This window comes from Barbatula barbatula (assembly GCF_947034865.1).
Source record: "Barbatula barbatula genome assembly, chromosome: 11".
Classification (NCBI taxonomy): Eukaryota; Metazoa; Chordata; class Actinopteri; order Cypriniformes; family Nemacheilidae; genus Barbatula; species Barbatula barbatula.
In genome coordinates, this window is record NC_136774.1 from 9,461,339 (window position 1) to 9,485,984 (window position 24,646).

Sequence of the window (24,646 nt, forward strand, 5' to 3'; positions counted from 1 at the left end):
CGCACCAAAGTTTCTGAAGAATTTACAATACAATCATGTATCAAATATAAAGAGTTTATTTGCAAAAACAGATGCAAAAATCATATTATTTTTTTCTATTTAAATGAATACCGATCAACCTGCAGGCGGGTTGTTTTGATGAGGTAAGAATAACTAAAAAATACAGCTAAGTATTTTTTAACATTGTTTTAATCTGTTTTCGCAAATAAACTCTCCATATATTTTAACAGTATAAGTTCATCATTATGAAACCTGATTATAGATAAAGAACCTTCACACGATGTATTTGACATTCAGTGATGATACTGGTCTAAAACTACATGAGTTATATTACATGCGTGAATATGACTGAATAAACAAACATTAAAAACATATTTTGCTGGTTAATAAATAGAATTACATGTCCAGCAGATGTGCACCTATTGATTTAACAACAATGCAGTACAGCTATACCTAAGAGCCGAGAACACAGCGAGCTTTACCAATGCCACTAAAAGTATGTGTGTATGAATTTGGTGATAAGAACATATATCTGACAACTCACATAAACAGAACGAGTCTAAAACACACAAACTAATGGGAAAAGATAAAAAAAAACATTATATTGCCAAAACAGATGTTGCTCAACTACCCTCACAATAACAGTCCATACAGACTATTAAACAGCCCTTATCCCATAATAATCCATCAACACTCATATCCAAAAAGGAATATTATGGCTATAGAATAAAACCAAGCAACAGAAAAATCTATGTAGTTACGTTTGGAGTCCTTCACACTTTTCAAGGCTGACTGCAGTCTCTCCAGCATGGTGTTTGTGCGTGTGCGTATGGAGGCAGGGTCCCAGATCGCACTCCGTTTCAATCCCAACACATCAATCACACGCAAAGGTCATTGCGAGCAAACGAACGGAGGGCATGAACAAACAAACAAGTTTAGAAAACACAACACAGATCCGTCTCGCTGCGTGAGCGAGGCGCTTACTGTAGCCGATTCATTTCTCTTTAGCATCTGGAGTCAGTGAATGAGAGGAGGGGGGAGTCACAGAGAGGGAGGGCGACCCAGGCAGAGCAAATGAGAGAATAGAGAGAAACAGAGATAAGAGGGGCGATAAGGGAGCGAACGAGCCGAGCGGTTTCATCATTGGATCACTGCAGAGCGGGAGGGTTTTCTGCGGATCGGACTGAGAGCTACACGATCGTACATGTGTCATCTGACGTTGGCATTGTGGATGCGTGCTGATCATGCCAATACAATTCTATTCGGTGATGTTTGAGTTATTGCATGAAATTGTGTATCAATAAACAACCTGCACTATAATAATACAAGTGATACTATAATAACAGAGCAGTAAACCTATTAAGAATGAATGATCCAATTCACCCTAATATCATTCTTAACCTGAGATCTGACTACTTTACATTGTTAGTCAAACGCTTACAAAACTTAGTCAAAAGCGAACAAAACTGCGAACAGAAGCATCTCTCGTATCGATATATGGCAACATTGGGGACAGACACTTTTTTAGATGCCCGAGCTCTTAGTGAGAGCCATGGCCTCGATATAAAGCAAAGAAACACTGAGCAAAATGAGGTCATTGTGGACTTAGGTAGGGGATAGTGGGAGGGGGAAGGATGCCGTGTGTATCCGGGCCTGTGTGTTGGCAGGACTCAGTGTTGGCATGACTCTGAATTACCGTCAGTCAGAAAAGCTAATACAGCTGCCACTAAAAAAGATGAATTATGAATATAACACAGTCTGTGCCCTCTTTATACTTCTGATGCTTTACATTCAAACATTTATAGTCATTTAGCGGCCGCATTTATCCAAAGCATCTTACAGATGAGGAAACATTGGAAGCAATTATAACAACATAGGCAACAAAGTACATAAGTGCATCAAACTAGTCCATTAAAGCCTAGCACAGTATACAAAGCTAAGAATAGTGAGGTTAGTAAGTTTGACATTTGATTAAATTATAGCTTTCAGAAAAGTACAAAATGTGCTTTCAAGTGTTGTAAAGGTCTTAAAGAGTTCCTGTTTGACTGGATTTAAGGTGGGTTAAGGGCTAAAAAATTAAAGTCGCATCACAAGAGAAGTGCTGTACACTGTGAACATACTGTATTCTGATGTATTAAGTCACCTCGTGTATTTTAATTTAAGAAAAGTAGTGTTGAAATACTCTTTTCCCTCTTATTTCTGTACCGTTTTTCTCATGTCTCTACTGTCTGTGACTAAATAAAGCTCCCTTGTGAAAAACGAAATTGTGAAAAGCTCATTTCACATTTTACTGCATAGTCTATTCATAGTTTTCTGGTTAAAACTACTATTATGAATCAAATCCAGACTTAAGTAGCCTGTCTTAAGCGCCGCCCCTCTGCTACATCAGCAAAACCACAAATGCATCCAGTGTTCAGTGTTTCACACTTTTTATGGTTGGTTGAATATTAGCATCGTCTCAGATCTCATTTCTTCTTGAATTTTCACTGAGAACACACTACTATACAGTAATTTGTGCCTATAGACCACTTTGCAAGGTGTACACAAACATGAAGTGCTTCCAGTGTTTATATTTCAGTTTTTTTATCTCACATACGTAATCGTTTATAAGAATCGATATTTCGATTTTGTATTTAAGGGATAGCTCATCCAAAAATGAAAATTCTGCCCTGAATAACTCACGTTCTACGTATACAGTTCTTTGTTTGGTTTAACACGGAGAAAGATTTGGACCAAAAAGTTCTTGGACCCTATTGACTACCATAGTAGGACAAATTACAATGGTAGTCAAAAGTGAGCCAGAACCGTCCTACATTTTTCAAAATATCTTATTTGGTGTTCAACAGAAAAATGAAAAAGTTATTTTTCCTACTATTGAGTCATGGGGTTCAAGAACTGTTTGGTTATAACTTATAAGCATACTTCCAAATATCTTTCTGTGTGTTCATCAGTCGAGGGTGATTAAATGATGACGGAATGAACATTTTTGGGTGATTTAATCCTTTAGATGTTCTGTTGGTTGTATTTTGACGTTTTTTCAAACATCTTTCAAAATGGTGTATAATATACAGTACATGTTTACAAAATGGGATGTGCCTTATGAATGTTCTGCAAAACTACAGCAAATGGCTGTGCTATGGTTTTTATTTTTCACCATACAGATCAAACTCATCCCCTTTTTAATAGAGATCTCAAAGGCCTGAACGGGATGTGTCAGAAAAGTAAAACATCTCAAATGTGCAGTGCAGGTTTATATCAGGAAAAGGCTGCCACATGCCTTCAACATCAATATTAAATCTTCCCAATGAAAAATGAATCAGCTCTGCCTTCAACCTATGTGAGAATCTAATAACACTTGACTTTGAGATTCAAAATCTTGTAAGGTGGTCGCGGTGTAGTTACAGGCACTTTATTACAATACTCACCTTTGCCATTTTCCAAATCCTGAGAGGCAATAACAAATCCAAATCCTTCACCTGACTTCCTCTTAAGCTCCACCTCATTCCCTCGCAGCTTGGTGACCTGTTCTTTCTCCCCCGTTTTAACTCTGGGACTGAGCATTGTCCCGCCTTCCTCTGAACTCATCCAATCGCGTGGCTCAAGCGTAAGAGTGACAGGTACAGAATCCAGAAAGCTGGTGCTTTGAACCAACGAGGAGCGCACCAGTGCTGGAGAGGGCGGGGTTAGGGAGTTGCACGCTAATGGGGTGGAGTCTGTATAAGGAACTTCTGAGTCAGAGGCTGAGCGTGGAGGGGGAGGAGTTAGTCGACGCACAGAATTAGGGGAAATTGAGTAATGCGAGGGACCTACAGACAAAAGAGATATGACATTTTACAAACACAAGATATGATTTTAGTTCTGTTCTGCGTTTTAAAAATGACAAAATCACACTCGTGGTTCAGTGGGGTCAAAAAGCTTGAAACAAAAAGCCATTTTAAAAGCATGCTAATTAAATGCAGATCTATTGACAGCCATAGGTAAAATGCTAAAACGTGATTTCCATTAGCTCTTTCACTGCAATTGATGGAATTTACCATCATTTATGAGACAACGCTTCCCAGCCATTAATGGAATCTGTGTTTTTTCACTGTTATACTGCAGTGGGTGCTGTTACCCATCTTCTGAAAGGGTACAGCATCTATGGATCCAAAAACTTTCATCTGAAATGTTCAAATATTCGTAGAAGAAAATATCCTGATGGCCGTCAAAGTTTTGTAAAAATGATTAAAAACTGCTAGCGCTGGTTGGCAACTTAAAAAATAAATGTAAAAAGATATTTGTTATCTTTGCTTTTGGACCCCATTGTATATCATGTAATACCTCAAAATATACTGAAACTCACCCCCTCTGTAAACTAGCACAATAACCTCTCCTTTTTTGGTGTGTTCCTGCAGAATCCTTTGGACCTTGAATAACACAGAAACATTCTTGAATGCAAACCTAACACTTCACTGAACACTGCTATCTCTTTTTCCTTACCTGTGCAAAACTGAGACTCTGTATATCCGCTCCGTTGATCTTCACAATAGCATCGCCCGACTGAAGTCCATTGCACTGTCTTGGGTCCCAGACCTTCTTCACAAGGGTCTGTCTGCCTCCGTGACCTCCGGCGGTGACACTGAACCCCATGTTGCTCCCTCTCTCGCACTTAGCCAAGACAACAGGGACTAATTCCCCAATTCCAGGAAATCCACTGCCGACGATGCTGCTCATGGCTCCGGGTGACGGGATGCTGCTGATTGGACTGCTGCTGGCGCTGGCTGTTCCATTGAAAGTGAAGTAAGGCCCGTCTGAATGGGCGCTGTTTGGCGGGGTTAGCAACGCATGCTGACGGAGATGCGAGTAGCGTCTTTCTCTTCCGGGGGAAAAGGAAAGAGGGCCAGGACTTATTTCTGTGTGGGGCAGGGGCAACCGCGACGTGGGTGGTGGAGTGTATGAGGAAAGGTCACTTTCGGAAGATTTGAAGTTGGAGTACAGACGGCGAGGCGGTGGAGTGGACAGGGTGTTGTTATTGTGGTTGCGGATGAAAGAGGCCCTGTGAGGATACAAAGAGAAGGACAGTAGTGAGCACAACTTTTTTTTCTATGCATACTAGTGCAAAACACAATTTCACCTGTGTGATCCAATAGCAGACACCACCTCACTGTCACTTTGGCTGGCCAGATCTGCATTCTGTAAACTTCCGATCCCTCGTGAGGAGCGCTGCGGTCTCATGTAGCCATTCCCGTAACCATTCGAGTATGGGTAAGGAGCTCTTGAGGGTGAACCATAAGGAGATGAATTACCGTTAGCATCCAGACTCAACCTTGACTGCCGTGCTCTGAGATGTCTCGAGGATCCTCTCTCAAAGTCAGACCACGATGGACTGTTGTGGTTGAGGTGTAGCTGAGCATACGGGAGGGGAGCTTGAGCTCTGGGTTGCGTGGTGGTTGGTGGAGGTAGATGTAGTGACTGTGAGTCACGGCCTGGGGAAGCCGTCAACCTACGGTGGGGCATCTTCGGACTACCATCAGAGTTAAAAAGCATGGGGTAACCCCTACGCACCACAAAGTCCACAGTGTGACCCACTGGAATGACTTTTAACATCTCCACTATCTCTTTGTGAGTCCAGCCAAGCACGCAGGAATCATTGATGTACACCAGAATGTCCGCTGTGAAAGGGAAATGAAAGAACATTTACTGTAGTACAGGAATTCAATTGACATTAAATGTATGACGAACTTTTATATTTGTTCGTAATTTACAATATTAGTTCAAACTTGAGTTACACTGGAAAAATGTAAATAAAGATCTATTTTCATTTTTAGGTAAACTTTTAAAGGTCAAATGTATGAAATTTAGCGACATCAAGAGGTGAGGTTGTAAATTGCAACCAATAGCTTGCTCCACCCTCCCTTTCAAAGCACTACGGTGGCTGACACGGGACTAAGATGTCGTCATGTTTTCGCTTCTTTGCCGAAGGGGATAACGTATTTACAAAACCCGCTCTGTAGAGCAGTTTGTCCGTTTAGGGCTACCGTAGAAACAACATGGCCAATACCATGTAAGGAGACCCGTGGTGTATGTAAATAGAAATAGCTCATTCTAAGGTAATAAAAACATAACGCTTCATTATGTAAGACATTTATACACCTCTGAAAACATAGTTATGTATATTACATTGCATTTCTGCCAATAGATCCTCCAAAAAATACACACTGGAACTTAAAAAAGCAAGCAATAGAGTGGGATATGGGTGGTTACCGGTTTTAAGGGTGGAAGGTCCCCCAGAAGTGATGTTGTAGATCTGCAGGAACTCCCGAGGTCTGCTTCCACCCACAATATTAAAGCCGAAGCCCCTTGAGCCCTTTACCAGACTGGTGTGAACAGAGAAGCCTTTCAGTTCACCTGGCTGATCAGTAAACTCTGCCACTACAAAGCCAAAAGAAATAAAGAGAGAGACAAAGACACGTCAGGATACATAGATCCTTGAGTGACAGCCAGACTGTTGGGAATGTGTAAGAAAAAGCAGGACTTTGTGTGCACAGACTGTATAAGAAAACCACGTAGAACGACACATCCAGGGATTAGACTGCCACGTGGCACTCCTGCCAAAAATTAACAATAAATAAAACCAACGAAAACAGATGAGGAACGTATGTCACAATGAACTGCTCACTTATAAAATCTCAAATGTGTACCGTTTCAGTGCCCTCTACAGTTAGTAATGATGTATTGCATTACATCCTTTAAAAATGAAATGTATTTAACCAAATGTTTATACATCTATGCTGTTAAAAGTATATTATAAGTACTGAGTAAAAGTTTTAGGATCTATCTGGTTGGGATATAATCTGCATGAACATAAACTGTATTATATTACATTACATTACATTACATACAGTTCCATAAACTGTATAACATTAAATACATACAAAGAAACACATTTATAACATTAGAGTTATAACAAAAGCGAAATACTATCATTTGACATGTTTAATGTCAAATTTAGCTGTATATGTCATGAAATTACCCCATTTTGCATGTAGTGAAGACCAGGGTTATTGCATGCTATTGTGCATGTTGCCATTACAGTGACATATGGAAAAGTATGGCATGTTTTCATTATAAGAACTCTCTGCGGTAGTTTAGGGAGGCTTTAAACAGCAGAAAATCTTACAGTGTTTCACAGAACAAAGTATGGCGTGGCACCACATGACATCACCCAGTATGCATCCTTTAGAGATTTGAGTTGGCAAGTACACTACTGAACATGACTGTGATTTATCAGGCCATACGTTCTGGAAAATAAATGATCATAAACTCATCTTTCATCATGTAAATGACACTAGACATTGCAAACATCCACATGCAGTGAGCACCAACATGCAGAAGCAGTCAGTAATAGCAGATGAGACACAATGTTAAAATGATCTGATCTCAGCCAAACTGATTTAAGACTCAGTAAGTTGTTTATTTACATTTATACAAAGGTTACCAAAAGAATTGTGACTGTTGTCTATATTTTAAAGTAATAAATGATTATACATCTTGATAAATAGCTTGAGAGTGCATGGAAATAATAATAAAGCACCAGGCTAGATGTCAACAAAAATGACGGAGCAAAATTTATTTTAAATCAAAATCTTACTTTCGTTCACAGGGATGTTTTCTCTGCTGTGAGTACACCAAGAAGACAACTTCAGATGATGGCTGCAGTACAAACACACAACACAAGATGTCAGTGTTTTCATACAAAACGCTCTTATACTTGCAACACGTGGAGATGGTCTACCCTCAAAATGATTTTTTTGAACATTTTTCAGTCACAATATTCCTAGAAATTTCTTTATTTGTGTTTTACATAGGACAGACAGTCATGCTGGTTTGGACTGACACAGGGATGAATAAATGATGACAGAATATCTAGGTGCTACCATATTAAATATAAATTATTCATTTACTGAACATTAAAGCCACATTTCATCCAAAAATGGACATTCGTTCATCATTTCCTCTCCTTATGTCATTTCAAACCTGTATGACAATAAGTCCTCTGCAGAACACAGAAGATTATATTTTGAAGAATGTTGGTAACTAAACATTACTGGACCCCATTGACTTTCATTATGAAGACACAAAACCACTGGGACATTTCTCAAAATATTTTCTTTTTGTGTTCAAAAGAAGAAAGAGTCATATACAGCTTTAAAACGACTTGAGGGTGAATAAATGATGACTGTATTTTTATTTTTGTACCGTTTAATTTCCCTTCAATATTCTTACTCTTTGTAGTAGGGATTCCCTGAGTCGCTGTACATCATCTCCCAGTTTTCTGTTGCCCGTGCACATCTCCGGTGCTCGACTCCATTCTCCAAGGCACTGCCGTCTCCTCTACTGGAATTCCGTGATTGGCTACGGGATGAAGTGTGGGCGGGGACACTGCTCACCCCTGCTGAACCTCCTAAAACTCCAACCCGGAAAAACAAGAAATTCCTGAAACCAAATGTTTTGTCACAACTAAAACGTTTGTAACTTCCTCTTCGGTTCACTGTTCACACTCGACGTCTAAAGAAAATCGCTCCAGTATCAATTCTTAAAAGCATGCAAGGTCAGCATCTAAGAGACGGAGCGGCACATTTAATCCATAGAGACAGATCGGTATGTAAACCTCCTCTGTTGATTGGCTTCAATGTCATGCTTTGATCAATGTCCCTGTCATCTATGCCACTGCCCATGGGCTGAAGAGACCGGCACAGACAAAAGTGCACAGACCGGCAAAACCCAAGTGAAGTCCTGAAAGAGTTGACTGGACAGTTTTGGTGGCCTGCACGCTGACATGTCAACAAACTGTTTGTCTGATATCAACAACTTTTTGTCACTTTCAGCATGTCAGGCATATGTTCATTTGTTGAATAGGTTTTTGTTTAACAGGCTTGAAACTTTGGACTTACACATGTCCTCCAAATGTTGACAAAACTAATGTTTACAAAGAAATCCACTCAACTTAAAACTCTGCAATAAAAATGTATTGCTGTTCCACAAAAAAACACAGAAAACTTTGATGAGTCATGGTGAACTTATGAAAAAATTATTTAACATTTATAGATGACATAATTATCATCAAGAGAACACTCACCAAAGCTATTTATTATTAAAAAAGACATTTCCTTATATTGCTTAACATACCATATGTGCATGTGCATAAAGAGAAGTGGATATGAAGAATCCCCAGCTGGGGCCTGAACATCTGTAACCTGAACACTGTATACTGAGGTAATTAACATATTCCCACTCGAAACACACACACACACACACACACACACACACACACACACGCACACACACACACACACACTACCTGGGTCATGGGAGTCGTATAAACACATTTTATATGCTTTAAATGCATTGACACCAAACAAGAGAGGGACATAACAATGAACTTTGGCATGCAGATGCTATTTTAGTAGTCCTGGTGGATATGTGATGAATATATAAGAGAATTGTAAATGTCATTTGTGTGGATGTTTAGAAATGCCTCAGAGACTGTTGCTGGTTTAGCAGGTGGGCACTAAAGAAGTGCGGTATAACATCTCTGTCTTGTGAAATCTGACCGTTTGAAGAAAAGTGTCAAATCCAGTTTACTTTTACGTGGAGAAAAAATACAATTTCCATGTTCTTCACATGAATTATATTCCACCCTGAATTGCTTATGAAGGTGGGAGCATTCATGACATGTGGAGATGTAGGTCAGAACATCGTCTTGTCAAATGTGTGCCTGGTAGGCAAACTGCAGTAGGTCCAGATGGTGACTGTGATGACTTGGAGCTTGAAAGTCTACGGATACTGTAAAGCTCTAATTTTGGCAAAAGAACAATAGAACAAGGTTTTCAAGGCTTGTGTTCAGAGAAGGTTCTGAGGAACCCGAAGAACATTTAACTTTAGTAAAATAAGGTCAACTTTTACTGTAATCTGCCTATACTGAACATACAACAGGCATGTTTATCATATTCATGTCTCTGAATAAGAAAATGGTTTAAATGTCTAAATCCTGTGGGTTTTCATATCAGGCTTCTGCTGTGTAATGATATGAGAAACATCTGTTATATTATATTTGTGCCCACACATTCTTCTCAGAATGTAACAGCAAGGTGGAATAATAACACAGGGCAGCAAATGTAGAATACAAGAAACCTCACACGGGTTTGTAGTCTGCACAAGAAGAAAGAAAATAACTAAGATGACATTAGAAACGAGTGACAGAATATAGAAGTGATAAAGAGCTGTCTGGGGAATATCAGCCTGACAATGAATATTCTGATAACGTGTCACTCGGAGCACAGATGAAAGGGAAAGATTGAATATCTTTGATGTCAGAGGACAATAAGTTAAAAAAACAAAATTTATTTGGTTGTTCCAACAAGGAAATAATGTCCTTTAGCCAAAACCCTTATTTTAAAGACTATACTATATCAGAAAAAATGGTGACCAGTGGCAACAATGGCACACTGACGTGCAAAACGGCAGGTCATTTTTTGAAATGCCTCGGGCTCATTTGTTTTCCGCTTGACGCGCGGTGTTAAGATCTGGCCGACCAAAGAGATTCCCGCTTTTGTTCACGTGCCTGGAGCTGCTTAAGTTACAGTAAAACACGACTTGGTGGCGCTCAAGCTCTTGCCGAGCACAAATTGACGAAGAGTAAGCACGATGAATTCTTCTGTGTGACAAGCGAGTTTCAGAAGCATAAAGTTGCACAGCGCCACTTTGTGTTTTCTTGAAGCGCCATCCATGACAGGAAGTGAATTTGCATCACCAGTGAAAATCGTTTGGGTACGAACCCTAAAAAGGTCTCGAAAAACGCTGCCGATAAGCACGTGCGATTATCGTCCCGGTGTGCATGGGCTATTAGCAGTATCTATCAAACTTAACCATACATAACCACTGCACTACTACAATACTATTCTATTTTTGCAGTATACACTTTTGTGCAAAGTATGCACATTTTTATACGATAAGTCAAGACCTAGCAAATAATAATTTCCAAAGTAATTCTGTCATAAGCCTTAAATCTGGACTCATCATTCAAGCAAACTCATGATTGAATGCTACATGCAAAAAAGGGATTACATGACCAAAGTACAGTAATGAGGTCACGTGACAACGATGTTAGAAGTGTCTATTTTTGCATATTGCAAACTGTTTAAAATCAAGGATTAGTCATTACAACCATCTGTCCTATAACACACAAACCAGGTCTAATGACTGCTCTTCCTACCTGACAGCCCCGAGTCCTCCTCGCTGTTGTCACCCTCCTCGCCTGCTTTCTCCAGATTGCTGAGAGACTTGCTGCGGGTACGAAATTTCCTCAGCAGGTTCCTGTGCTCCTGGTAGGTGATGGGAGGACTATCAGGATTGATGTGGACCGGACGAGGGGTTCCATAGTAATTCCCTAATCCAGTAAAGATGAGAAGAGACTGGTCAGCTTTGTGTTTCACAGAAGTAAGAATCATAACAGGTTTGGAACAACATAAGGGTGAATAAATTATATTTCTTTTTGAGTTATTTAAAGTATAAATCTTCCACAGGAAACATGCTTGAATATTTAACATTAAAAGTAAAAGACCACAGAATAAAATCAAATATATGATTAAATCTTGGAACAAATCTAGACTTTCATTTAATTTTAAGGGAAATAGCCAACAGAACCGCAACAAAGGTGGGTTTGCTTATCAAGGTCACCTTAATAACACATGATCATTCATTATACTGTCTCTGTATATTCTCTAAAAGCTTAAAAATCCACCACAATGAGGATGGATCACCGTACAACTGACGCGATACTACACGTATATCTATCTATATCTGTATCAACAGCTATTAAAGTCATCCTAATCTCCATCTGGTATTGATCGAGTGACTTGCGGCGGGAAGTAAATCATACGGCCATATCGCCAAGGTGAGAATGACGTTTACTGCGTTCTGTAAATGCAGTGGGATTTTTTTATGCTAATTCCTTTTATTCATTTAATCAGGCGAGGAAGGTGATCCGGCCCCTGAGAGTCATAATTCACATGCTAAAGGCACGTGTGTCACACAGCCCACAATAATGATGCAGAAAAGCTAATGTGCCAAACTGAATTTTGAATATAGCTTATAATACAGAAATGCAACGCTTTTGCCATGACATGCTTATTTATTACCGTTCAGATTTTAAAAGTCTTAGTGGATTTCAGCCATTATACCTGCATGCATTTCCATGGTGGTCCAGGTTGGATTACACTGGTTAGTGATGGTCTGGTTCCGGTCTAGCTGGATGAAATTGATCATATTCCTTCATTCTTTTTAGAACGGATTTTAATGACTTACATTTTGAACATAAATACAAATAGGAGGTTGTTGTTGAGCTTGTGTTATACATAAGAATTTGTTTTATTCCGTGGCTGGTTGAGTTGTTTAACTTTGCTGAAATGAGTGCTAGATTAAAAAGCTCTGCTACCGCCTCGCCTGTAGGCAGAAACATTTACAAACATTAAAATCCCATTACAGTTTGGATATGATCCAGAAGGGACATTGACCAATTCAGCAAAAATTGTTGTAGTATTGACTGGATGGAACATCGATCAGATTAAACAAAGAGGGGAATTTGAAAGAGATTTCTATTGTAGCTAAAGAAGTCGATGTTTGTCTACTTCATATTTTACAGGTACAAGAATATTGGAAGCCTAATACCATGGCAGAACTCTTGAAAAAAATGGCTTAAGATACTATGTAACTAAATTATTTGCATACTCTTTTTTTACATTCTTAACATATAAATACCATGGTGCATGTCCAGAAAAGGATTGAAATTTTGTAATAGCTTATCTACAGTATTTTAAATTAGTTTCCACTCATCCCTGAAAAAGATCACTTATGTTTTTAGTGATGTGTTTTTCTCAGCACCAGCTGGCTGATGTGCTCTCCCTCCTCCCATGACATCACAAAAAGGTTCATTTAGATCTTTGTTTTGACACACAATACAATAATATTTACGGATATGTAAATGTATGTGTTGATACATACACACAGCCAAATGAATCAACCAAATGTCACAACAACAGCAAATGTACCAATACAAATGAAGAGTTTATTTGCAAAAACAGATAACTCTGTTTTTAAACAATTTCAAAAATCATGTTTTTTTAATGTTATCGTATTTTTTATGTATTTTAACTGCAACTGCAGTTTGATTGATTGATATTGCAAAGCACATGATTATGTTTTTTGATTTGCAAATCAACTTTAACTACCCACTGGGCTGTTGAATGCTTTAATCCGATTGGTTGACAAACGTTCTATGGGTATGCATTCACTTTCAATGCACATCTATGAAGGTGTTCCCGGTCAGATTCCGTTCGCTCTAACGGACGCTTGAAATGAGATGGGCAAGAAAGTAGTCCTACCAACAAGAGCATTTTAAAAGCGATAACATGCGAAACGTTGAAAGTAAACATTTGAACAATGTCCTGTGGTGTGGTAACCGTGGTATAAGCGGAATAATTGTTTCCGGTCCGTTCAATTATTGGAAGGTTAATGCACACCTCGGGGTGTACATTAACTTTCGAATAATTGATCGGCCCGTCGTCAATTATTTCTTACATAGAAGAGGGTAGTCACACTAAACCAGTATTGACAATAACAGTGATATTAACAACCGTTATTATCAATGATTGTGCTAATACTACACATATATGATATTATTGTAAATAATTCAGTAACCATTTAAAGGTCTTAAAGGGACAGTTCCCTATTCATTATTCCAAAAAACATTTACTCACACTTGAGTTGTTCCAAATATATAAATGTATATAAATGTATAAATGTTTGTTCTGATGAACACAGTGAAAGCTATTTGGAAGAATGCTTGTTCTTGGCTGCCATTGACTACCATAAATCACAACGGTATAAATAGCTCGAGAACTGTTTGCTTTCCTACATTCTTCAACATTTCTTATTTTGTGTTCAACAGAACTAAGAAATGTGTAAAGACTTGGAACAAAGTAAGGGTGAGTAAATGAAGACATCATTTTTGTATATATAATAAATGTAATAACAGCATTAAGTACAGTAAATAACAGAATCATCTATGTAAAATGTGCACTTTTAACACAATTTTCCTTTTGACCTTTTAAAGATTTTTATGATATAATTTTATACAATACATATGCTGACCTTTGAACTTGCCGCTCTCCAGCAGCGCCCCAGACTCCTCAAGCGAGAAGAATTCTTCAACCGAGACAAAGTTATAGTCGACTCCTGTGATCTCCCCGTCCCGCGGCTGTCTAGTTGTACCTGTGGGAAACAGCAGACGGGGAAGAACGCACTAAATACAGCAAATCCAAATCACATACAGAATTATTGACATACCACTGACCTAAAGACCAGCAGCTCAGCACATGTGTGTGTGTGTGTGTGCGGTCACAGGTTAAGATGGCATCTTATTCCCTCTTCATCTATCCTTGACTGACAAGCAACAGGGCTATGAACAGCCCAGACCAATTACAGGGATCCAGCCTCGAAAATCTGACACGGCCCTCTCTCTCTCTCTCTCTCTCTCTCTCTCTCTCTCTCTCTGTAGACTCTGAACGGTTTAACACTGACATAACATCAATCACAATTCTTTATGGGTCTCCTACTCTGTGTGGCAAAACACCCACAGTGCAAACACAAGCACAAATCCTTCCAACTTTCTACTTCGATTCCACTAATTAAGAGTCTGATAAGTAAAAGCAACCAATACATCACAACATGATCATTAGTCTCAACGTTTCCACCGAGGTCCTGTAGTGCGTGTGTGCGTGCGTGTGTGTGTGTGTTTGTGTGTATCGATATATCCACCCGTAGCATACACAGCCAGGGGCCTATTCGAATGATTAGACCGGATTACTTACTGCCACACCCACCACGTGTCAATCATGACTAGAGAACAGGACACAGTAAGAAGAGAGAGAGAGGCATCATCTGTCTAATTTGAGGGTGGCCTCAAGGGTGTGTGTGTGTGTGTGTGTGTGTGTGTGTGCGTGCGTGCGTGCGTGTGTGTGTGTGTACACAATTAAGCAACGCTTAATGCACAAAATGTTAATACAGCTGTGAATACACAAACACAGGTCTTCAAGTGTCATGTATTATGCATACGCATAAATGCATAAACTGTGTGTCATGTACATACAACTGCAGTAAAAACTGAAATAAAAAATTATACTTGTGTCTGCGAATAATCACATACTTTAAGAACAAAGGCAAGTCAGAATATAAAAATAATGGCATTTGCTATAAGTGACTTATGGATTCAGTGCTTGAATGAAATGATTACTTTATTACAATTATTTAAAGAAATTCAGATACACATCGTGATCATACGCAGATCAGACTGCGGAGAACCACACTGCTGTACATTTTATGAACACATCCCTAATGCAGGAGACTGATGGTTGATATTGAGCGAGTTTCTTCCGCGCCAGTAGACACATACTGACGGACAGATTGTTGATAGTTACACAGTTGTTCCATATAGAGCGTACTGTTTAAGGAAAGGTATACATCTAAAGGGATACTTTACACGAGATATTCTGTCATCATTTATTCACCCTCATGTTGCTCAAACCTTCCTCAGTGAAACACAAAAGATCTTTTGGGAAATGTCTCAGTGGTTTTGTGTCCATGCAATGGAAGTCAAAGAGGCCTGATGTTGTTTAGTTACCAATGTTCTTCAAAATGTCTTCTTTTGTGTTCTGCAGAGGAAATAAAGTCATACATGTTTGGAATGACATGAGGGTGAATAAATGATGATGGCATTTCCATTTTGGTCATTTGTTTACCATTTATTCTGTATTTCTATGGTATTCCAATTTTACAGGATTTTACTTTTTATTTAACTCTGAATGGAGGTCAATTTAGTGTTTCGGAAAATGGTGGTATATCATTTCTGATTTTCAAGGTCTGACTTTGGTTTATGGAGTGTCCAACAACACGTTTACGTACATACAAGGTGTAAAAACGCTTTCATTTTCTAATACAAAATCTAACCCGGAACTGAAATAACAACGCCAGACGACTCGTTCGCGTCATTCAGAGTCGACTCCTTTTTTCCCAAGCCATTAGCTTTGTTATTCGTTCACTTTCAGCTTTACAACGTGGCAGACTGCTTACATTCACACACAGCAACAGTTACTCTTTGAATTATTATATAACGATATATATTTTCAAAACCCAGTGACAAACATTATGAGCGACTAAAATAATGATTTATGCCAAAACAATCACGAAATATGTAGACACAAGGTTTAGAAGGATAGCAGCAGCAATATGAATGTATAATAATGTAATATTATAATACAAAATATTAAGTTATAACTCTGCGTGATGCTGCTGTCATTGTCTGACATGTCATGTGGACTACCAAAGCACATTAAACTCAAAACACCTGGAGATTTCAATTCTTCAGCTCTGTGGGACAGCGGGAATATCTCCTAACAGACACCAGACATGCTCAGTGTGAATAATTATCTCTAAGTGATTGAGTCACACATCTGAGACATCAAGAATACATTATGAGCCTCTCAAACCATGAATTAGTGATAAGCCTATTAATCGTTTGTCAAGTGTTTCTGACCTTTTGAGTCATGGTGATCCTCTATAAATAACCTTACGGTGACCTCGGCGTACCCAAGGTCCTTCTCGCGACAGCAGAATAGACTTAAAGCTACACATGAGCTAATATGACCATCATACTTTGGCTCTCAGACAAACACACAAAAAATGCTGAAGTCTCTCTTAAATAAGCACAAGGGTATTCAACAGGGCACACCAAAGCCTATTTTTACTGTGAAGAGGGCCAGAAAATAGGCTTAAGGCAAACACATGATGCAGAAATAATTCTAAAGAAGCCCCTTTGTACTTATCCATTATAAAAGCTATTTAATTAGATTCTATTGCATGAATAATTGATAAACGTCCTAGCGTTTCTTAATCCTTTATGTCCCGATCTGCTCTATAACAAAGGACCATTGGGACTCACTGTACTCACTGTCCATTTCACAAGTCAATATTTATCGTTCAAAAGTGGTTTATTGAAACAGCAACAGTATTAGTGTTTTCATCTATTGAAACATGTTTTCATTTTATTATGAATGACATAAATACCAATGTTTTATTTTAAAAATATATATTGACAAACATAGTGGTGCAGGAAGAATCTGAGAGGAATGAGAACGAATTTAAAGCACATAGTGTTGACCTCTTATAAACTTTTGAGGCATAATGGGATACACAGCGATACATAAACCAATCAAGAACAGACGTATTATATGTATTTGACATGTTTATTTTGTCACTACTGACTGTTCTGATCTTTTTACTGTAAAGCTGCTTTTCAATGCGCTACAGGAGTAAAAAGTGATTGGCCGATATATCGCCATGGCCAATATATAGTGTCGATTTTATAGAATTTTTTAATTATCAGCATGTGCCCATAAATCATTACAGATTTTCTTTTCTGTTCGACCGATATATAGCACACTAGCATTTTGTTAGCCATGGCTAATACACTGGGTCGATATTTTGAATTTTTTAATGATCAGCATCGGACCATACATTTCTGTCTCTTTGACCGATATATAGCACGCTAGCATTTTGTTCTTAAAAAGGGTCACACGGATGACTCGCCAGATACTCTCCTATTCAGTGCTTGATATACTTCGATTCTTTGCAATTATATAATGCCAAATATGTGACGTGAATAAATGTCTGCAGAATATTAGACCATTAACAGATTAACAAAACGAACGGGAACAAACGGTGACAATATGCTGCTGAGTTTGGTTCAGTTTGTGAGGCGCAGCGCTCCAAAATAAGTTCAAGGAAAGGAGATGACAGAGCACATCCTGTAAGTTCTCTTTATTTTGCAAAGGCACAATGTTCTGTTTTAAGTGCAAGTGTGTACACGACGAACAATGACGTACTCATGGTCGGTTTGACCATAAATCATCACAAAGTTTTTAAGTTGATTCGGCCGTTATAAGTAACTGCTCAAGGGATTACGGCGAACATACGCGCACACACAATGTTCCAGCATCTCAAACTTGACAGTCTGTCTATTATCAAAATAAAAAGCATTATAATTGTTATACGTGCTTCTTAATGAAATATATGCAGGCAACAGGTGCCGGATCCGGAATCCGACTTGTTCTGGCACAAATTAAGCCCTGCTTATTATAGGGAGATAGAAGGGTCTCGAACACTTCCAATTGGAGAAAGCGTAATGTTAGAAAGTTAGAAAGCCAACAATATCCATTGACATAAATAAAGAAAATAGCCTCTCGTCTCCGTTCTGCTGATGCCAAGGGGTTAGCCATCAAGCTTTTTTTGGCTTGAGGTTGTACATTTACATTAAGTCATTTAGCAGACGCTTTTTTCCAAAGCGACTTACAAATGAGGTCAAAAATGTAAGGAATTGGAACAACATAAGGGCAATAAAAACTGCTCTCAAATAGCCTACCACAGTATACAAAACAAATTATTTCTTTTAAGGATAGAAAGAGTAGAAAAGAAACAGAATTCAGAACTAATCGCTCAAGCCGCTTGTTTATTACTATTACTTATAATTTAAAACTATTAATTTGCACATCATACAAACAATATGTGCTCAGGAAACTCAACTCACTCAACTTCACCTGAGTTCTACATTGGCATGTTTCATTTGCATATTGCTACCACCCCAAATACATTAAAGGTAAAAATGATCACAATTAGACTTAACCTTATAAATGCATTTCAGTATTAAACTATATAATAATATATATTTCACTTGAATTGTCTGCTATCTTGGATTCATTTCTTTACTGAGCTGAGGCATTCTGAGATAGACTTCTCCATAAAGGATGCTTGGAATTCTTCCTTCGAATTGGGTCAAAATAAATATTTTCGAATGTAGCATAATTAAGCTTATTATCTGTTGATGTAGCCTCCACATCCGACGCATTCCTCTGATGTCTACAAATGTTGCCTACCTAGGAAGCAAACTAGGTTTTGAAACCGAGCCTATTCACTCAAAACAAACACAATCTCCAGTATGCCATAAATGTATCACAATACAAGGACTGGACATTAGTCAGTTCATTCAGCAGAGTCAAGGTCAGACAAAATCTGGTTATTTGATTTCTTTCTTTCTTTTTTGACCTCCATTCGAGGCATGACGCTTTATGTACTGTATTCACGTCATTTCAATTACTGTCAGTGTTCCAGCTGCATGTATTGGACAGGTAAAGTATGACTACCAAGCTGGAGGCATCCTCAGTGTTTACTGTGCTGTTTTCCATGTCTGTCAGATGAAACTAGAGCTCCAGCCAGGAGCCACAGCAGGCCTTTCTGTCTACTCAACTTAACCAAACTACAGCTGCTTCAGGGTCACACTGAGACATCTACACAACTACACTAAAGGCACACAGAACAATAATAACAGAGTACTCCTGTTCCTGTAAATAGAGAAACCAAGGTCACCAATATGGGTTTAATTCCCAGTGAATGGATACTGATAACATTTAGATGAAATGTATCAACAAATCATATGATGGAGATGGGTATTTTATAAGACAAGTTTAGGTTTTTGAATCACTGTTCTGAAGCTGTGTAATAGTCCCAGATAAACATGCAATAGATTATGGTAGTCGTCTGCATTGTCTCATACTTCGAAAAGTCCTCAAGGATGGAGAATCTGCACAGTGCAAATTGTGTAATTTCATGGGCAGGTTGGCATGGATGACTGTTTAACATAATTCATTATGGGACATTAAAACTAAATAGACAGGGGGCGGTTTCCCAGATAGTGTTTAAGCCTAATCCCAGACTAACTTAAATGTTTGAAGTTTCTCGATGGAAAACAATTTGCCATGACATATCTAAAAATATATAAGTGTGATTGTTTTGTGTCAAGATTGCTCTGTTCACCAGTAATGTTTTTTTGTAAATTATGTTTTTAAAAATGACTTCGATATCCTAATTTAACAAAGGCCTAGTCCTTTACAAAGCTAATCCCTGTCCCGGAAACCGCCCCAGTGTGTGCAATTAATTTCCGTCCACAGTTTTGTAGCACAATTTTAGCTAAATAAATAAAATTTATGCCCTTTTGTCAGATTTGATTGGTGAATTTTGAGGATTCAAGACTTTTTGTGCAGTGGTCAGCGCACGATCTAGAAGGGTTGTCCCTATTCTCTTGATAAGTAACGTTGTGTTTTGGGAGTAACGTGCAGTAAACCAATCAAAGTCTCATCTCCCATTCCCTTTAAGAGCCAGTTGTGCTAGCGCCATGGTGGATTCACTATTTACATGGCGGAATTTGCGAGACTAAACCCTTCTCCAGAGAGGAAATGCGACCATCTACAGGGCAAGCCGGATTTCTTTACCCTATGTACCCAATAACAAACTTTTACTTATGTTATGGATGTGGACAGAACCCAAGCGCAGGCAGACATGTGTCGAACAACAAGACTTTAATCCAGAACAAAGACCCTCGATGGGGAAAACATGAACACAAACAAGACTGAAAACTAAAACTTCCCACAAGGGGAACAAAACAAACAAGGTCTTAAGAAAAACAAACTAAGTCCACAAACTTGAGTCCAGGAAACAGGAACACAGGTAATCCAGACAGACTAGGAAGGGTAAATGTGCAAAATGAACCGACAAGAGACAGAGGGAAACTGGGGCTTGAAAAAGGGGAAACACTAACGAGGACTGATGACTCAGGGAGAGTGGCGGCAGGTGACATGAATGAAACACTAAAGGAAAGCTAACAGGAGGATTGCACGAGGCAAGTGAGGGGACTGAAACACTAAGGGAAAGATGGATCAGGGCTGGAGACAAGACTAACACTAATGGACCGCTAACCGGGGAAACAAGGGGGCGGGACTAAAGGACGCGACACCGGAGAGAGAGCATGGCTTCTCAAACCAAAACAATGCTCTTTCTCCACACAAAACACATGGGACTGACATGATCCTGCCACAAGACTCGAAAACCAAGACAAGGAGAGGCAGGATCATGACAACTTAGTAATCCTTTTATTTTTTATATTTGGCTGTTTGTGTGTGTTTGTTTGCTGCGCATTGCCTCTGTGTATGCACATTGTGCACCCGTATATAGGCGCCTATTACTAATGCGTTCTTTAAATAACCCCAAAAATATTGAGCCGTTTACTTTAGACCAGGTTTCAGCTCAAAATAGCAACGGGTCAACAATGCCCCTAAACACACCTCGTTTTCAGACCAATATGCCCATGGGTCGCAAATGTGTCTGAATATGTTTGCCGTTTAAACAATGTGGCGCATAGCGTGAAAATGATAACTGTGTCGAGCTGAGTATGCGTCGAAACTGCCACCGCTTTGCACCATTGCGGGGAGGAAATGTCAAGATGGTCAGCAAATGTTGGTTCTCTGCATGTAGTAGACAGACGCCAAGGTCAGTTCTCCAATTATCATTTTGCAAAAACTTCCAAAGGCTTAAAAGATCTTAAGATACTTGCAGGGTCCAACGTAAAGTCTTTGTTACTGCAACAGTGGTTTTACTAGAATGTTTTGTGTAGTAGGTGTACAACTCATTCCCATTAAAAATAATTGAGTATCTAAATTGTTATTGACAACGTGGGAACAAAATATGACAGATGTGAGAACTTCAGTAATGATTTAGCCAAAGAGTTTTGTATTCTATTGTATGTAAACTGTCCTGTAAAGGGAGTTTGCACAATGAATGCTTCAGTGCGTCCATGTGTGAGGATTATGAGTGAATTCTCAAGTGTGTTGCTGTATCACAAAATATTTGTTTGTACTTGGCAAAGCCTAAAACAAGTTTAAATGCAAGTTTTCTTGTGTGAGTGTTTATCAGGTCTTTCAGCAAACAGGATGGCTTCATGAGGGAAGCGGCATCAAGCCCGGCATGACCTACTTCACTATAAATCAGAGATTACCACTCAAGTCCATGTAAACCCAGCATACACAGGGCCGGATCATGTCCTTTGGTGAACTGTGAGGATAGCAACAGAAACTCACACTGGTATCTGGTGGACTTTTAAGTCGTTTTTTCTTTTTTAATATAAATTCATTTACCAGTTCTAAATGATTTAGGGTAATGAAACACGATTCGCTGTATTGTTACATGATAGACCATGTAATTTTGGATAAATGAACAATTTACACACTATTAAATAATATATTTCATTATATTTGGTCTGTTTGTTTATGTACCTTCTCAGGTTTTGAGCACTGCCTACTCCTCTCTTAACAGACAAGAAAATGAACATTTTAAGAAAAAGAGTGGATTTGAATCACTAGTCTCCACAGTAGTTTTACAGAGTAATAATTCCAATGTGAAACCGAGCAAAACTCCATCTATTATACAAAAGTTAATGATTTTGATGAAGGTTAATCCAAATCTGTGTCTTATCTTTGCGCAAGGATTAAATGCAAAAGAAATTACTGAAAATATAATTACAGTTTTAAAACTACAGGGAGATGAGCTGGAAAAACTGCGAGAAAAATGGAGTGAAAACAGAAGTCACACAATGACACTATTACAAACATTTATGCTGTTTCAAACCCATGCGTTCTTTTACATACGTAATCTGAATACAGAGCGCTGGTGTTACAACACATTTTTAAAGTGACCAGGGGCTGTCAGGCTCTCGAAAAAGGACCCTAAAATCACATCTCACTTTACGATTCTAAACTGCATATACTGCTTATATCGTTATTATTTATACTTTTTGTTCTGGCATGTAGACTTTTTCTTTTAACTTTTATTCAGGCGATTTGAAGACCTGCCTAAAATCGTCTCATTTGCCGCGGTCCAATTTGCCTACTTATACTATGCACTAAAAGTATGTAGTGTTTTTATTATCGAAAAGTATATACATTTATTTATACATTTCATAGCAAGACAGCATGCACACAGTGGGACGCATTAACGCAAGTGGCTGTTGTTGCCTAGACAACACTGTGATCATTTACAACTAAATACAGCTCTTCTTTGCATTTAAGTATTTATTCATTCATTATTTCTTATGTATTGTTTACTGTATACTTACATTTGTTAATTCAGTGAAGCAACTGCTATTCAATTTTATTAATGCAGTGGAGCGTCACTAAGCTCCGCCCTCTCGCCACGAGTTGTGGTTAATATTACCCATTAGTGTCCATCGTTCTGGACTTCGAATTTCTACCCGAAGTAGTAGACCATCCGGGAATCTTTGGAATACTATTTTCAATGTTTAAACGATTTGGGACGTACTAATTCTACTTTCAAAAATACTATTTAGCACGAATAGTATGCAGATTGGGACGCATTGTGTGCATACAATAAAGTTTCATTCATTCAAATCATGTGCTTTTTTCAAATCTTCTAATGTCATATCAAAGTTTTTTTGCTATCCCTTGGACACTATTAACTTTCTATTAAGTAAATAATGACTAATCATTTATTTAGGGTGAACTGTCCCTTTAAAACCTTCCAGCAACCCCGTGTTGTTCTCGTATCCTTCATCTCTTGTTGCAGTAAAAGCAGTTAGTGCTGTCAACACCTGCTTCTTTATAATTTCCTCACTCCTCAATTATCATTTTATTGCAAAGCTGCTCTACCTTGAGTTTGATCAGTCAACTGTATGTGCTGTCGCATGAAAGAAGCACATTTTTTATGGATCGGGTTATGGCATGTGTATGTGAGTTTAACTAAAAGATAAAATTGAGTCTAATCCCAAGAAATCTCTTGTGTGCCTTCGTACAGACTTTATGTAGATTTATGTAGAAAAACATTTGTAAAAACTCTTAGTCATTCATAGGTTGGTTGAAACCCTATCAAAACATTTGCCTGTGTTTGAGTTCAAACTAAATGGTTTGTTTGAGCATCCCGAGCAGCCCGACACATCACATCCAGCTCAAACAATAACCTGACTTTACAATATAATACGAAGATGGGAACTCACAGGGCACGGCTCTCAGATAAAGGTTTTCTCTGATGACCTGCTGAAGCTGACTGTCCATAGAACCAGGCGTGAAACATTTGCTCAGGTATAACCTTAAATCCTTGCATAGAGTCGAACCTGAAGGAAAGAAAGAGAACACGTCATAATGAGACAGGGAGAGAAACAGATAAACATACAAACACAAACTGTAAAAACATCCTGTAGATTATTATATAAACAGTCTTGAATGAGAGAATGTGCTTACACATCTTAAAATCTGCAAAAGACGACATTAAGCGCACATGTACACACACACATGTGCATTCCTCTCTAGTCTCTGGAGACATTATTGATTAACCTTTACATATTCCAAGTTTCTAATCAATCAAGTTCTGAACCCAACCAACAAAACACTGTCACATTCATTTTTTAAGCTAAGCATGATGCAGTTTTGTAATACGCACAAATAGCCTTTTTGTATGCTATACACACACAGTCTTGGATTAAAGTGAGAAAATGAAAAGAGTGTTGGCACGACGGCCCCATACTCCACTCAACATGGCTGATCTCTTCATTTCATCTGGTGTGCTTTATGGTCTCTGATGACAGACCACTTGGCTGTTATAGATGAACAGAGTGCCTCTCGAACCCATCAAAATGACAGAGCAACCCCCACCTCAC

The 24,646-nt window shown here is 38.6% G+C and overlaps 1 protein-coding gene across 1 annotated transcript in view; it reads right to left on the minus strand.

Moving 5' to 3' along the window:
* magixb (MAGI family member, X-linked b) overlaps positions 1-24,646 on the minus strand; it is a gene marked incomplete at both ends in the record, with an annotated part of 39,620 nt that overhangs the window by 11,758 nt on the left and 3,216 nt on the right. Inside the window, 10 exons of the mRNA XM_079467119.1 lie at positions 3,426-3,806; positions 4,343-4,406; positions 4,480-5,035; positions 5,114-5,651; positions 6,244-6,411; positions 7,631-7,692; positions 8,266-8,443; positions 11,255-11,428; positions 14,176-14,310; positions 23,987-24,103. Coding sequence (XP_079323245.1) covers positions 3,426-3,806; positions 4,343-4,406; positions 4,480-5,035; positions 5,114-5,651; positions 6,244-6,411; positions 7,631-7,692; positions 8,266-8,443; positions 11,255-11,428; positions 14,176-14,310; positions 23,987-24,103 — 2,373 coding nt within the window. The remainder of the gene's footprint in view (positions 1-3,425; positions 3,807-4,342; positions 4,407-4,479; positions 5,036-5,113; positions 5,652-6,243; positions 6,412-7,630; positions 7,693-8,265; positions 8,444-11,254; positions 11,429-14,175; positions 14,311-23,986; positions 24,104-24,646) is intronic.